The sequence below is a fragment of the Antrostomus carolinensis genome, unplaced genomic scaffold (assembly GCF_000700745.2).
Source record: "Antrostomus carolinensis isolate BGI_N321 unplaced genomic scaffold, ASM70074v2 scaffold31263, whole genome shotgun sequence".
NCBI classification, from domain to species: domain Eukaryota; kingdom Metazoa; phylum Chordata; class Aves; order Caprimulgiformes; family Caprimulgidae; genus Antrostomus; species Antrostomus carolinensis.
Window position 1 is genome coordinate 51,913 of NW_010305039.1, and position 16,767 is coordinate 68,679.

General features: G+C 41.1%; 1 protein-coding gene across 1 annotated transcript in view; it reads left to right on the plus strand.

The window, feature by feature from the left end:
* HOMER2 (homer scaffold protein 2) overlaps positions 1-6,490 on the plus strand; it is a gene marked incomplete at its 5' end in the record, with an annotated part of 34,847 nt that extends 28,357 nt beyond the window's left edge. Inside the window, 3 exons of the mRNA XM_010164673.2 lie at positions 1,421-1,531; positions 4,389-4,469; positions 5,838-6,490. Of these exons, the coding sequence (XP_010162975.1) occupies positions 1,421-1,531; positions 4,389-4,469; positions 5,838-6,026 (381 nt within the window). The remainder of the gene's footprint in view (positions 1-1,420; positions 1,532-4,388; positions 4,470-5,837) is intronic.
* Between the last annotated feature and the right edge of the window lie 10,277 nt (positions 6,491-16,767).

Genomic DNA, 16,767 nt, shown 5'->3' on the forward strand with positions numbered 1-16,767 from the left:
GGTGTAGAGATCAGATTCTATCAGTCTGGTGAGGACTTTTTTTTTGTTTTTTTAGTGTTTGTTTTCAAAGAGGAGAAGGAATTTCCTATATTTTCATATGTCAGTAGGCTGCAAATAGTATTTCAGTGTTGGAGGAGGCCTGGGTTGCCTGTTGGCACTGAAAATCCACATGGAGCGACTTTTCCCTGGGCAGATACTCTCTATCTATTCACATGTATTTCAGGTGTGCACAGTGATAATTCAGAGATCAAAACAGAGCTGTATTAACTGATGTTAACAAATCAATATTAATTATTACATGATTTGGGTTCCTATATCCACTCTCTTTTGGAAGAGGAGAAGTGAGAACCTGGAACAGTATATTATAAGAAAATAGCATTATCTGCTATTTTCTACTAATTGTTAACTACTAATTTGTAGGTTTTTTACTTTTCTGTACTGTTGCAGAGAAAAGGTGTTCTCGTTAACATTAACTGATGAAGCATGCCACAGCTCGGTAGCTGTAGCCTAGATATGAAGAGATTATCAAAACAATGCCTTACTAGAGCTGCAAAGTCATCATAGTGGTCACTAGCCAGGCTGTGCAGCAACACTGCCTCTATAGTGCGCTGTCTTTTTCTGTGCAGAGAGGTTTTTTTGAGCTTTTCCCCTCCAAGTAGTTTTGTTGCTCAGCGCTCACGCTACACCACTGCAGCACCCTGTGAAGTTCCTTCTCCTTTATTAATTGGGTCAGAATTTTTTGCATATTGCCGTACCTTCAAATGGGGGAAGTTATAATCCCAAAGCAACATGAAGCTGAGAATTAAAGTACATACTTTAATGAGCTGGCCCATTGGCCTCTGGGAAGTGCATCTCCTGGGAGCTAAGCCCAGAGCTTGCAGGAGGAGGCACAGAGGGAGCAAAGCACGTCCCTGGACAGAGAGCAAAGCAGCATACACTGCTCTGAGCTGGTTCTCCCCCCAAAAAGGTTTCATGTTGTCTCCCTCGTACTCCAGCTAGAATAATAAGCAACTCCTGAGGAGGCAAAGCTGAGAACACTGGAGAGATTTCTTCTCCTTGCTGTGTTAAGAAAACCTATCCCTTATAGTCTTGTGTTGGTTTCATAGAAATGAAGTGTGAATTTTATCCCCAGACCCACTTATTTTAGCAGCACATTCTTGGGTAATTATATGAGATACTGTGCAAGAGAGAATAAACACAGTCCCAGGGCTTCCTAATGAATGTGTAAATTGACTCTTTTTAAGGAAAGAACTGATAATTTTGTTGCAGCAAATCAAGTGCTATGATCTAGAAACAGATCCATGACAAATTAAAATTGTCCATGCTTCCCTCTGCTCAGTGGAGCAATGTCCCTTTACATCAGCCATGGTTTGCCCCAGAAACTTGAAATATTTCACCTAATGTCTGACATTTCTTAAAGATTGAAGAACTGGAGGAACAGTGCAATGAAATAGACAAAGAGAAGGAAAGAAATGCACAGCTGAGTAGACGTCTCCAGGAACTGGAAACCGAACTTCAGGACAAAGAGCTGGTAAGTGCCTTGAACACAGAAATGTCATGCTTTAGGGTTTGAGTGGGTCTGTCTGCTTCTTACTTGGGATGTAGCTTTACGAAGGGCTCACCTAAAACCAGAAGGAGCCTGATGTTTCAGAGACTTCCCATGTGCAACTCTAGCAATACTTTGATAGAGTTACTCAGGTTTCAATTTCGTGATGTATTATGTGCTGTGACAGCACTCTTTAATGTGGCAGTGGTTAACAAAAATTAGACTTTTATTTATACAACACTTTAGTCCTAATAGAAGAGCTGGAGTGGTGAAACAAGTTGCCTAAAGCCAGACAGATTTATGCTGAGAACAGATTCAGTTGCCAGTCCCTATGTCTTGAATTCCCGTAGACATCAGGAGCATCATTAAAAAGGCATAATTTACAAAATAACTTGGAGTTTGTGTAGCAAGTCCTTTTTCTTTTTCTGGATGGCTTGTAGTCTTCAGCTTTGCTGTTTTAAGGTCTCCCTCTGATCTCAGGACTAATGCCAAGAGTGAGAAATTCAGATTCATTTAGAGTATCCCAGTTTGTCATTTTTGACATACAGGGTGTTCATTTTTCTACAGAGAATGATGTTGATGGCTTGGAGCCCCTTAACAGTGGGAAAAATAATGGGATCCTTGGTTTTTTCCTTCATTACAGTGACCAAGTGCTCTGTGCTGGCTGAAGAGGAAAAGCTGTCAGCAGGTGCAGTAAAGTTTGCCATGTGCCATTACAGCATCTCTGCTGGTGCTCTTAAAAGCAGTGCTGTTAAGGGGTTTTAAGATGGCACAAGGAAATAGTTTAGGGAGATGGATTTTGATGCACTTTTATAAATATAATATGTTTTCCAGCCCCATATTTCAAAGTAAAATGCCATGCTTTCTTCCCAACTTTTCTGTGGTAATAGCATGGATAATAACCCTGACTCTCTGCTAGCATTTCCCTCAAGATTCACATTTTTACGGTACCAAACGAACCAGAAAATTGATTGACTTGTGAATATGACATGCCTATCTTCCATTTACACTGACAATGTACTAACTTGTTTTCAGACTGCATACTTACATTAGCAGGTTCTTCATTAGGTCTAAATCACCCATAAGTAACCTTTTCATGGTTTACAATTCAGACCAGCAGGAAGCCAGCTCATGGACACTGCCATGTAAGAGGAGCTGCTGCTATCCTCTTCATGTAGGAAGCAAGGAGATAAATGTAAAGACATGGGAATCAAAACAGAGCTATCTAATGAGATGTTTATATTTATATATATATATATGCCATATGCTGTGTCCCATATATATATACATATATATATACATATAGGCACACACTTTATTATACTATATATAGTAAGTATATAGTATGGTAGTGTGTGTATATATATAGTAAGTATATATAGTATAATATATTTCTATTTTGAGATGTGAGCCCCCAGACATTGTTTATGTATATACAGATGTATATGCATGGGAGCTCATATCTCGAAACAAAGGGCAAGTTACCCTTTCTTTCCCCTCTATCAGCAGCTGGGACATTGCCTGGATATAGTTACTCTTATGTTAGTTAAATTCTTCAGTGCAGTTCACAAAAAATCTGTAGTATTATATGATTTGTCTTCTTACATTAATGTAAACTAATGATGAAAAACTGTGAGGAAACAATAAAAACAGTTAGAGTTTTCCTGGAATTACAGAATTTCTCAAAAACCCCAGAATTTATTGGTGTAATGGTGGTTTTGGCAAACTTTGGAAGAAGGCAACATGCTCTCCAGGATACACTGGATTCCTGTGATATGTGGGAGAGACTGGAAGTGCTGAATATTGATGTACTTAAAGCAGGGGAGTTGAGGGGGCTTGAGGAAAAATGTTATGGTCCGGTTCTGTGGAAGAGCTTGACTTTGGACTCTGTTACACTCACATTGTGCTGTAAGTTCACCTGTTAGGGAAGAAATCCCGTTTTGTAGCCAAGAAATTGGCCTTTCAGATAGGGCTGGTTTTGCTGTCCTGTGCCAGCACAGCTCAGAGAGGACAGACCCCTCTTTACTCTTGAGACTGTCACCTACAGGGCAGTTTCTAGAGGAGGACCTTGCACTCTCTTTAGGTCACAGAATTTCTCTTTTTCCTGCAAATGTGCTTTTCAGATGCTCTGACTATCCTTCTGTAAAATGTACAGGCTTTCTTTGAGTCTTTCCCTGCTACCCACATCGGTGCTGTTTGCTTGTGGTGTTAATATATTCAGTTCTCTTAATTTCTATCAGAGACATGGTCTCCTATCAAGCCACAGTGCTCTTTCTGTGAACTCCTTTCAGCTAGTCTTCTCAATTTTGCTAGTGGTGCCAGAACCGAATACCAATTTTGAGGGGAGGATTCTCAGAGCTGTGCAGTGGAGGAAAGCCCATTACAGCTGTGCTCTGAAATGATGGCTCTATATATTCAGCTTATAATGCCATTGGCCTTTTTTTCCTGCTATATATCATCGAAAATTCATATCTAATTTGCTCTTTGCTACCATCTATAAATTGCTTGCAGCATTACAGCCCTTCAGATTTCTCTCTTATTGAATATATCTTTTGCATAGGTATGTGTTTGGGGATAAGATTTCATTAATATAATTAATGTCATTCATGCTAGAGATTGGATTACATTATCTGTTTTAGAAATACAGTCAAAAATACAGTGCAAAAATGTATTCTAGTAGAAAATTAGCATGTGTTTTGGAATGCAGACATGCTGTTTTGATTATTTTACATCCAAATACTGTACAGAATACAATTGCAAAGTCATTTCATATTCTCAAATTTTCATTATGTTTTAAATTGAATCTTGCATTCTTTTTTTTTTTTCTTTTGTGTTTTCAAAGGAACTGGAAGAGCTCCGAAAGCAGGGTGAAATAATACCACAGCTAATGTCAGAATGTGAATCTGTATCTCAACAATTACAGGTACAGTTGAGCAATGAAATTAATTTTAAAATAGTTGATATATTTACTTTCTTTCTTGTAACTCTATGCTTTTCTCTGCTCAGACTTCAGTGTTTGAAGGCAAAAGAGCTCCAGTTTGTAAAAACAAAAAATGCTAATTACATGCAAAATACACCGCACCCTTCCCTGCACAGGAGTAATTAAATAGCTCCATTTCTTTGCCTTGCTGTTTGAGAAATTAATTTGCCTGGGATCGTGTTGCATCTATCTCCTGCAGATTCCAGGCTATCCTGTATCCTGTACTTCTGCTGCTCTGGGCTTGCGGAGCTCCACCGCAGCCACGTGTGTCGAGCAGCACTCCAGGACCTGCGGCTAATTGCTGCAGTAGCACCAGGGAAGACTTTTTGGAAAGAAACAGATGAGCGTAGCTGCACCCCACCAGGGAAAGAAGTCCCCGTGCTGCATCATTCCTTTCCAGCAACGCGTGGCTTACTGTGCCTTGGCTTTGCACGTGGGGCTCCTCTGCTGGGAGGTGCTCACTGGGAGAAGAGCTTGTTGGGCATCCCTTGTTAAAGTCGGGGCTTGTGTAAATGCAATAAGTTAATAGATGAAAGGAGGACAAACATAAGCAGTCTTGTCAATGAAATAAAAGCCAATCAATTAAGTAAGCCATCACTCTGATAATCTAAATAATCTAAAATCATTTAGAAGGCTGCTGAGGAGTGCAGATGCTCAAAGTGGTTAAAATATGATTTTTTTTAATTCATATGGTAAAGGATGTCATCTGTGGCTTTTGGTGAAAATAAGCGTGTGCTTACACACATGAAATGGAGAACAATAGGCAGAAGAGCAAATGAGAGGGGAAAATAACAGAACCAACTGCAGCAAGGGAAGTGTTACATGACTGCCCTTGCCTGAGTGCTTACACAAAGTGGAACGTTAAAAAAATACCAATAAATCCAAAAGTGCTGAATAAAGCAATATTATTCCTCAGGCAGTATTTTCTAAGCTTGTTTTTCGAGGTTAAACCACCATAGATAATTCTGTATGTAATTGGTGGCACAGTGTCTAATTCTGCAACTGTAGCAATGACAGAAATATATGCACAGTGCATGATTTAAATCCAGCTGAATTTTAGGATATCAACCAAATGAGAAAATCTGATGCAAAGCATCTTTTCCAGTTAATCTATGTCCTTTCCTGCGTGGGCTTTCTTTCCTTTTAATCTGACTAGCACATGTCTCTTGCTTTCAGAGGTGCTTGTGTTAATCAGTTTGCAGAAGTTGAAGCAAACTTTTACAGCCCGGCTGTTATTTGTTGCTTTACCCTATTAAATGCTGTTCATTCTTCTCCTCTATGATTCATCTTATTGTCTCTTTTGTCTTTAAGGCTGCTGAGAAAAAGAACAAAGATCTTGAAGAGAAAGTCAGAACGCTAAGGACAGAAGTCGAAGAGAGCAAACATAGGCAGACCAACCTTAAAACTGAATTAAAGAATTTTTTAGATGTACTAGATGGGAAGATAGATGAATTACATGATTTCCGACAAGGACTGTCTAAACTTGGGGTTGACAATTAGATGGCAATAGATTTTTTTTTTTTTTTTTTGTAATCTAGGGTCTGGATGTTTGATGTTTTGTTGATCCCAAACATGTGTTTTACAAAATATAACTAGAATGTTCCACTTGTTTGCATTGTTTTTGTACATAGAGGCTGAAAATTTGCTGGGTTTTGTTTTGTTGGGGTTTTTTGAGGTTTTTTTTATTTTCCAAACCAGTCATGCTGCTCACTGAATTCTGTTGAAATTAGAAACTTTCTATATTGCTGCTCTGGCTTTGTGGGGTTGGGAACAGGTAGAGGGTTCTGTCTCAGGAATCTGGAACTAGATCTACCTTAAAATGAATATGCAGTTAGTTGTTGCAGGGACATTTATATCTTTCTTAAGGGCTGTTGCAACCATAGAAACAGAAAACAAGTCTTTTTCTTGTTTGGACTATCAGTACTCCTAGCAACATCCACTTTTATTCCTTGGTGGAGCAGAGAGAAGATTAGCTGGAGCTCCTGCAGTTTGTAAAATGTGCCTGTGATGAGCTGCAGTCAAGTGAATCACTTTGCACAGATACCAGTATCTTTAGGGACTATGTCAGTCAGGCCTGGTTCACCGAAAAACATCCAGTGGATACCCTCCAATGTAGGTTGCATGTGCTTACCTGGACCCAAACAGCACAAAGCCAACAATGTAGAAATGAATTTCAGCTCTTCAGGTCATGCATCTTACACAGTAGCTGAGGACAGCTTCTCTTGCTTAGCAAGATCATCTCTCTTTGGCCTTCAGTTTTGAACCCGTATAGTTCTGTCGTTATGTGCATCTCCGGAAAATGCCCACCTGAGTCTTGGGACCAGATATTTATTTTTAAAAGCGATATGTTGCTGGTTTGTACACAGGGCACATACACCTCTGTGCAGCTTGCTCACTGTTGATTAACTTCTGCAGTAGTGAAGAAGGAGATGTTGATCTGAAAAGCAATATAAGGGTGCTTGAAGGTGTAGCTCAGAAGCAAGTTTCTGCCTGGGAGACTGACAGGGTCATGACCACATGAAGTCAAAATCCTTTCCTATGATTTCTGCATTCTCACCTCGTGTATCTTTCACAGTAGAGTGAGAATCAGTCACCAAATTAGACTGTTCAAACTGAGCCCCAGCCCAACAGGCAGAAATGCTGTTGTATTCTTGAACTGATTATTCAGCAGCTCTAACTATGTTTTGAGAAATGCAACACTGGGGTCCAGCAAGAAGTTCACTTCATGAGAGACAGGGATGTAAAAAGGGCCTGAAAGGAGAATTCAGCCCAAGTTTTGCTCTTGCCCCTGGGACTGCCTTCAGCTTCTTTTTCTTCTTTCTCTATAACCTGGTTTGAGAGTCTGTTTACATGGGATCTGAATTAATTCAGGAAAGAGCTTTAGTTTATGTAACATTATTATTTGTTTAATTCAGGTAAAAGCTTGGTTAAGCACCGTATTAGTGCATTCCATCAGTGACTGATATAAAATGGCTATGGTTTTTTTTCTTATTTAGGGGCTTTTTTCTTTTCTTGGCATATCTCAATTATAAAAGTGACCTTTAACAGAAAGTTGTTTTACTTCTCTTAAACAATGGATGTGAGGCTGGGACCTTTTATAACCATTATGACCATTTGCCACTCTTAAAAAAAATGTATGCTGTAGGCTGTTGGTATTTAAAAATAAAAATAAAAATCAGGTACATCGCATGTAGGCGTGTGAAAATTAGACTTTACCAGCATGGAAGATTCAACAGTTGCATAACGTGGGGTTAGATCAGACTTCTCAAAATTGAAAATGACGTCAGAAACTGTGTGTGGTTGTGCACAAGTAAATCTCCATTTTTAGTCTTTTTATTTGATAGCAACTCAGATAGACACCATCGTTTAATAGGCAGCTGGTCCTGCTTCTCCTCTCTTCCCATGCTGCTTTAGAGTTCCCAGCCCGCAGCCGGTCCCTGCATCAGCTGGGAACCAGGGAATAACAACAAAGAGCTGCAAGCAATACAGGTAGTCAGGGCCCTCCTCATCAGAGTTTATTGCTTTTGCACCAAGGACCCTGCTCCATCTTCTGTTTCCTTTTTCCTGTTGAGCAATTTTAGGGCTTCCTTCTTGGCTTTAATATAAAATATGATTTTTAACATGATTCTGGGTAGAGGGATGCAAAAGACTCTGTGAACACATTCTTCTGTTGAGGTTAATCAAGATCTTTTTTCCACTTTAGTCAGGTCTGTCTCAGATGCAGCTCATTAGGAATGTATTAAGGCATTCTTAAATTGCAAGAGAAGTGTTTCTATGGGATTGCATCAATGTAACAGATGGAGTTTAATGCTGGTGCATTAAAGCAGTGCATAGCTTTGACATGGGTGGTTATTTCTGGGTGCTTCGTACCCACCAGAGGAATGATGGGGTGTCCTTTGGGGAATCCCTGCCCTGTTTCTTCTAGTCTTACTCCAAATGTATATTTTCCTTATCTGCTCTTGCTCTGATGTTGAGCTGTTAGGGATGCCTGTACACAGCTATACTCTGTGGGAAACTCCATCCTTCAAGCATCCAAGGTCTTGCTACAATTACCTTCTTTCTCTCTTTTTCTTTCTCAAGAGCAGTAAGTTGAGAGCTTGTATGTATAATCACTTAAAAACCTCCCCCAAACTCCATCTCTTTTAAGCTTTCCCTCTCTTTCATTGTATTTTTCCTCTTGAAAAGCCAAAAGCGTGCTAGAAAGAGGCGGTGCACGCTCTCAGGAGTGTTTGGACCCTCTCTGGCCTGGCCCCATCTCTACCCCAGGACTGGAGCCCTGTGCACCTGCTGAGCGGGGACCATCGGCGTCACACACTGCTCATTCCTTACGCTCTGTGGTGGCCCAGCAATAACCCCTGCGTGCCAAGCTGTGAGCCCCACGCTGCTCCTCAGGGACTCATCCCAGCATCAAAATGCCTCCTCTCTCCTGGCAGGAGCACCGGGGCAGCCAGCCTTCCCCAACCAAAATACCCACACTGTCCTACGGATGCGTTTGTTCCTCCTTTTATGTGTGCTGGGGTTTCAGCCTGTCCTCGTGGGCACCCTGAGCTGGCAGCTATTGGCTTAGGGATGGCCCAAAACACTGCCAGGGCCAAGAAATGCTCATCCCTGTCCATGAGAGGGTCTGCAGAACTTGGAGCTATTTGTTATTAAAGTACAGTGCTGGGCAAAGCCTGGTTTTTCCTATGCCATCAGCAATGGAGTAGGTCATCGCTCCATTTCCATCGAGCCTGAGCGGAGGTTGTACAAGGTTGTATCTCACCTTGGGCAATCGTGGGTTCCCTTTCTGGGCACAGGTTTCTCCCTCTCAGTGGTTGATGGCAGGATCTATCCTACCTCAGTTACATGGTCTTTCATTAGTAAAGGTCTTGTGCTTGCCGCTCTGCCATGGATCCCACCACTGCCCATCCTGCCTGTCCGGCCCTGGTGGCACCGACAAGCTGGTGGCTCTGGGAGCAGAAATCTGTGCTGGCCTCTGGTGACACCTGATTAGAGAATATCTTACTGCTTTTTGGGCTTTCCAGTGAGATGCTCATTGGAGCTGGTGTTAGAGCTGCTGAATAATGGTGGGTTTGTGGTTTGGTTTTGGTTTTTTTTTCTGATGGCCAAAATGAGAAATAAACAGGTCCACTTTGTACTAGCACAAAACCTAAAAATATTCAGTGACATAAAAATATATCATGATAATTGTTTTGAAGAGGAAAGAGGGTTTCATTAGATATGTTATTTCACATTCTGGAAAATTACCTTAGCCCCCTCTGTAGAATAAATTATTACAAAATGAAAATCAGAAACATTGTTTCACACCCCAAAATAAAACAGGTTAACCTTTTGCTTTTTCCTATTTGGCTGAATCTTTATTTGCTGATTTTGATGCAACTTCACAAGTAGTTTTGTTTAGTATAAAAATGCATTTTCAGCTAAATTAGTACTTTCCAGTGTTTTTCTATCTATGTCTATTTGGCATTTCCTTTACTAAGTGAGTTCACTGGAAGAAAACTGTCTTTTCTGTAGGAAATTCAGTGCCACCTCTCACTTTCTATATCCTGGTGTTCAAAAGATGCTCTTTTAAAGAATAGTTTTACACTGGATGCATCTGTGCCCAGAAGACAAATGCCTTTTTTCTAGATAAACACTCGATTTTATTTTTATGTGAGCAATGTAGGGTGACCATTTTTTAAAGCTGCTCGATGAATTAAGGAGAGCAGGAAGGGTTTCTGCTGTCCCTGCCACTGCCGTTGCTTTTGAAGAGCATCAACAAAAGCATCTGTGGTGTTAAGGTGGGTGCTCGTCCTGTGTGTGCTCAGTGGCTCACTGGCACAGGGAGACTCTGTCCCGGTCTCAGCAGAGCACAAATTGTCAATAAGCTTCTGCACTCTTCTCTTGCACTGTTTTGTTGTTGCTTTTTTTTCCCCAAACCGTTCATTTTCTTCCTTATTAATTTCTTGCTGCCTTCGGCTGCTTCATGAATGATTGAAGGAGAATTCCCCATTACTGCCACCACCTTGTAGTGGTGGGAGTTTCTCAGCTACAAGACTGTGCTCTTCGTTAGGCTCTTCTGAATAGTTATCTCTGCAAAACCCTTCAAAGCATCAGTGGCTTGTAAGGAATATAGCACTGTCTTCCTGAGCCTATGGATTAGCAAAGATAAAATGGCTTGTCAGGGTGAAACGCCCCGCTTGGCTTAGTGCGTGACTGATGCTGAATCCCAAGGGAAGGGGTGGAAGGGGGACTTGGACAGCAGCAGCTAATTTTGACGGTCATTGATGATCTTTTGAGGTCCCTTCCAATCCCTAACTTTCTGTGATTCTGTGATTTCAGCAGAAGCCTTGGTGAAAGATGTGCTCAGCCCACAAGCTATGGATGTGCTAAAGGTATAGGATGGCCGCACTGAACCGTCAGCTCATCTGCCTTTGTCTGGGCAGTTCTGTGCTTGTCAAGCCTGTAGGTACTAAAAAGTCCACAGCATATCACAGATGTGGCAGTGTGAGGGCTGAAAGGCAAATACCTGCCCACAGAGCTGAGCAGCGCTGGCTTGTGGTCAGACACTTTCAGTCAAAGTTAGGAAAAGCTGTGGCAGTCCTACACGGGCTCAGCAGTACCAGAGACCTTGCAGAAGGGCAGGGTCAGCTTTTGGGGGGCTGCGAGGCAGCGAGGGCTCCCAGGCTGGGCTGGTGGGGGCTGGTTGTGGGCACGACTTAGCAATGGTAAGGCACAGAGCTCCCTAAGCTAATTTTTCTTTCCATAGATCATGTGCAACAAGTACCTGTGTGTCAAGCAAAGCAATACGTAGCCACAAGACATTTAATCCAGACCCACCTCCAGACAGAGAGCCCTGGCTGGCCGACCCAGCCTGGCCAGGGATGCTGTGCCTGGAGTCCTGCACCCCTGGGAGCTCAGCAGTGCTTTAGGCTCGTTTTTAGAATATAAACTTGACAGTTAGATGAAGTTTGCATGTCTTAAATACTGCTCTCTGTGGTAAACCATAACGTACCTGAAGTGAAGTAAGGAGTTAGGAGGTGAGTGAAAAAGTGATGAAGGTGCTTCCCAAACAAGGGGTCTCCTGCAGGCTGCGGGCAGAGCTGGTCCTGGCCAGGAGAGCTTTGCTTGCGTCCCTGGGGGATGTTGGATGTCTAACCAGTTTGACTTTCTACTGTGTTTTGTCTTAGTTCTTCTTTTTTTTTTTCTTTTTTTTTTCTTTTTTTTTGGTGCGGTTTGTTTTGGGGTTTTTTTGGTTGGTTGGTTGGTTGGTTGGTTTGGTTTTTTTTTTTAACAGGTAGCCTAAACGTACAGTCTTTGGATGAAGGTGCCTATACCTCCAAAACTTTTATATGCATGTTTTGAAATAGATTTCTTTTTCCTTTCTGGTCATTCAGTTACCTGATAATGATGACACATATACAAGAAAGGCAGTTGAGAAAAAAATCTGTTTGCTGCTGTATTTTTGTTTGGGTTTGGTTGGGTTTTTTTTTTTTAACACTGGTCAGCAATAATTATTTTAGCCATATACTAGTTAAAAAGACTGATAATGTAAGATTTGTGAACTAAGCTTCTAAGTTTGCAGTACATCTATTAACTTGGATATGTGAAAAGGGAGCTATGCTCAATAAAAGAGTATTTTGCAGCATTTAGATGTTTTCATTTAATTGCCTAATAGTGATCATGAACATACTGTTCTATAAAACTCATCATGAATGACAAACAAAGCACATTGTTTTTAACATGAATATGTCCTTTGTAGTTGAAAGTTCTGAGAGTGTTTTAGTGTGGTCTGCTATACCAAAATATTTAGATTATTATGAGATTTTAGTACTAAAGATAAACATACACCCTGTTTTTACTGTTTCAAGTAAAGTTTAGTGAATGACTGACAATTTGTTGATATACAACTGTGGGAAAACACTGCAGTGCTCTAAATGTATATTTTTATTTGGGTTTATTATATTTAGTATATGGTTTAATGAAAACTGAAGTGTTTACTACAGTTGGATCATTGTAAAAACATCTCTTACCTCGTCATTTTGTCTGCTGTGAAAAAGTACTTTCCTTTTCCTTTTTTCTTTTCTTTTTTTTTCCAAATTGACCATAGACAATGTTAACATTTAGACTCCTAGTAGCAGTAAATGCTGGGTTTTATATATATAAAAGGAAAACTTGATTTTTTTCTTTATGAACTTATATAACTTTGTGATTTTTATCTGATTTTATTGTAACATAAAGTTGTTTTATGTAAAAATATATAGTTTAAGTAAACCGTTTTGTCTCACTGTCTTCATTGACGTTGGAAAATGAACACCCTTGTGGCTGCAAATCTAAACTCAAGGACTCAAGGTAATGCTGCCCTTTAATAAGAAGAATGTGGTTTTGCTCTATAGATATGGTATAGTGCCTTAGATATAATCTTAAAAGCTCTTTTGAAGGAAGTAGAGCTTTAAAAAGTTTGTCTTGCCTCACTGCGTACTGTTTGCTCATCCAGAGAGGGGTGCAGGATTGGGGCAGGTACATACATAAGTACTAAACTGGAAAATTAGTATCTAGAAATATTCTGGTGTGAAGTTTTGGACTTACTGCATGCTGAGAAAGGCCTATCGCTAGGAGAAGGCTTTTTGTCACCCTGTGTGGGGGATGCTCAGGAACAACAACCCTCCTGTGATTCCTGTAACTGATGTAGCCACCCTTGATGGCAGCTAGAGCTGGTATTTTCTCTGGAGGAACTACCTAGGACTCAGAAGTAACCCTCTGTACTGAAATTAGAGATGTTTTGACACCAAGCTCCTGCATTAGCGTGTAGTGGTTACCAAGAGCCCTCTCAGAAGAGGCTGTTTCCCAAGGTCCCCACTGGTGTCCAGCAGCACAGTCCACACTCAACAGCGCATCCCTGGAAGGGGATAAGACTGAAGTCAGTGTCCATCTACAGACAGTACATAATGATGCTCTCAGCACTGTTGTATTCCTCGTACAGAAGCAGGGTTTGCCATCTTTGCACCAAACCAGGCTTCCCCAAAGGAAATAAGATCTGAAGACTGTTAAGTGGCTGGGGCTGATCATGCCTTTGTTAGTCTGGGCTACAAGGCTGCAAATGTCAGCTTTGGGATGAGCAGAGGAACTCTGCCCCTGACCTTTCATCAGAGCTCTTCTACCAGGAGCTATCAATAGCTCTGACAAGCAGTTCATCAAATTCTGTCAGTGCCTGAATAACCAGTAGCTATAAAAGCAGCTTATATGTACACTAGTAAAATGCAAATAACAGGCTCTAATGCTTAGCAAAAAAAAGCATTTATCTATTTGGATTTGCATTATTATAAAGCTTAGTGTAATAGAAATACCTGTGTGTACATCCCATCACCTACGGTTATCAGAAGCAAGCCTCATTCTCCTGTTACTGAGCAAGTTGCTGATCCCATGGTGTGCGTTTCCATTTATCAGCAATCGCACCCCTCTCCAGTCACACACGGGGAAGTGCCACCAGTTCCGTGGAGGTGTCTGTTTGGTACAGGCACATCTGATGCTTCTGTAGGCTAATCACCTCATTAAATCCAGGATATATGATTAGCACTGAGAAAGTCACTGGTGTGTGTGAAAAGCTGTTCCTCACCAGCTGTCAGTAACACAGGTGACCAGCATTTCCCAAAGAAACAGCCTGGCCCAGGAGCTGCGATGGGTGATGCTGCCATCAGGGAAATCTGCTGCTGCCTGTCTGTGATCCCTTAATTTTCGTTTTCAACTGGATTAAAATCAGGAAGCTCAGGGAGCCTCCTCAACAAGTTTTGTACTTCTGCACTTACCCATTAAACAGCAATTTACCAAACTGCATGATACTGAGCTGTGATGTGCCACCTTGGGATGTTTGATGAAAATATGAGCTAAAAGTGAGATGAAGTTTAATGTCTGACACCTAAGTGGATGAACAACCCTATAATATGTACTCCTTTTAGTTAGCTTGTATTCCTTCAACACCATAGAAAAAACTAGGCCCTAATTTCCTTCCTTTTGGAGGAAAAACCCCAGCATATCACCACAGGGGAGGCCTCTATAAAAGCAGGATAGTGGATGAGATCCCTGCTCAAGAACGGGCTTGCTCTCTCTGTAACAGAAGTAACTGGTCACAGGGTTGAACTTACATAAATTTCAACGTTATTCTCTGCTCCAAATGCTTCTAATGTTCCACGCTTTTCATCTAAAGGCACGTCTGCAGCAACAAGGGAAGAAAAGAGGATGTGTTAATTATATATTATTTTCTTAACTGTCTCCCCACTTCCTAGGAGACTTGAACATTTATGCACAAATCCACTGAGATATAGGGAAACGTGCATACATTTTTCTTTTATTTCTTTTTATCTCCCAAGAAGTATCCAAAAACCTTGTAAATTATTTTAATGATTTGCAATATTAAACATTCTTTACATAATCAGCATTGCCACCCAGAGCAGAAGAGCAGCACCAGTGAGCCTAATAATGGACTAACCTTCTTCTGTGAACAACTGAAATGTGTTAGATGTAAAAATATAGCAATAGCAGCTGAGAAAGTAAAGCCAGGCAATGAATGGAGCTTGGACTCTGACCTGCAGTGGTGGTGCAGCCGTGCTGCGGCCACTGAACCAACTGGAGCAAAGTCCAACCATCCTTCAAAAGTGGGAAAAAAAATATGCCCTGCCAGGTGCACTGCCAAGTTTGATCTCAGCGAGCAACACTAAAAAAGGCCATCCAAAGACTCGTAAAGCAGCTCTGCAAAGGCCATGCCAGTAACCTGCAACACGACTTTCCATTTTATCATTTAACACGTGTCAGGGTAGTGCTGCCATGTAGCTGTCCCAGGCTGTGCAGATCTGAGACCTGGTGAGTTTTGAAAGCTTAGCTAACCTTTGCAAGGCAAAAATCTCCCATCTTATTGCAATAATGCATTGCTGGAAACATTTGACCGATCATCACAGCTGGGTGGTACTTACCTCTGACCTCTGCCTGTGATTTTTTCAAAGACAGACCTCCATGCTATGAAATTTGCTTTGGGTCTTAACATTTTCCTTGAAAAATTGAATATATTTCAGTAACTTTTCAGAATTGTTAGATCTTCTCAGAAGCGCTGTCTGAAATGATCACTAGATGGAAAACTGTGGGCTTTCATTTGGGTTGAAAAGAAGAAATTTTTGTGTGCCAATACAGAGTTCAGCATCTGGCTTTAAGGCTGGTACCCCAACCGTACAGGCACAGCACTTTTAAAAACATTTTACTGAATCAGTCCTACTTCAGCAGAGCTTTGGGGACCAACTGTTCTCCACCATAAAATGTCTCTCTTCATAAGCACGTGCGTCCCTGTGTTGGTCTGCAGTGGTGGTTTGTATCCAGGATCCCAGAGCTAAATCCCACACAGCTTTCCAGGACCATGCTTCCACGCGTGGCTGGATGCTGCAGTCTGAGTGAGGGTTTAAATACCCTGAACAACATTTCCTGACAATATGGTTTGCATTAATTAGTCAAATTTATGAGCAGATACATCTATTGGTACATGAAGCACGTTGATTTGAGTATTTTTGTTTTCCTTTCATGTCCTCTTCATTCATTAACACTGGCAGTCTATGAAAAAGAAATCTGTGGCTGCTGTAATCAAGAGAGATTGAGCTCTTGCTTTTCTCCCAACCTTCCATCATTGAATATGATTTGTTGCATATGCCCTGGATTGTGCTTAATGTATGCTGGCTGGAGGGAATTCAGACATTTGGAGAATTATAAATAATACCAGCACAGGCAACCTTTATGCATTATCATGTCACACTGAAGTGTATCAGTTTCCAAAGCTATTTACTTTTAGGCTTTTGCCATTTATTTTGTTGCTACCATTAGCCATGGCTTTCATTTTTCTGCAGATGTAGGTTTGCACTGTTCATTAGCCTGGAGACGAATGATGCAAAATGAGATCTTGGAGTTCCCTGTAGAACAAAGAAGCCAGGAAAGAAACAAAGTATTTATGTCTTTCAAATCCCACTTATCTATAGCAGTGTTGGGTGCATTTATAAAGATAATCCCTGGCTCTGAAACCTGAGAAATCGCAGTGATTCACTTCCTCCTTATGCTGCGGATGTCCCACGGTCATCAGCACAGTCATTTCAGTGGGTGGGGAATGGTTTTAGGATGGGGATGAGAGAGACACACAAATGCTGTTTGAAAAAACAAGAAGGAAAAGAGGCACGGATGGGTTGCACTGCAGCCTAGCTCTTCTAAATCATGGATTTTAACATTTTGTATG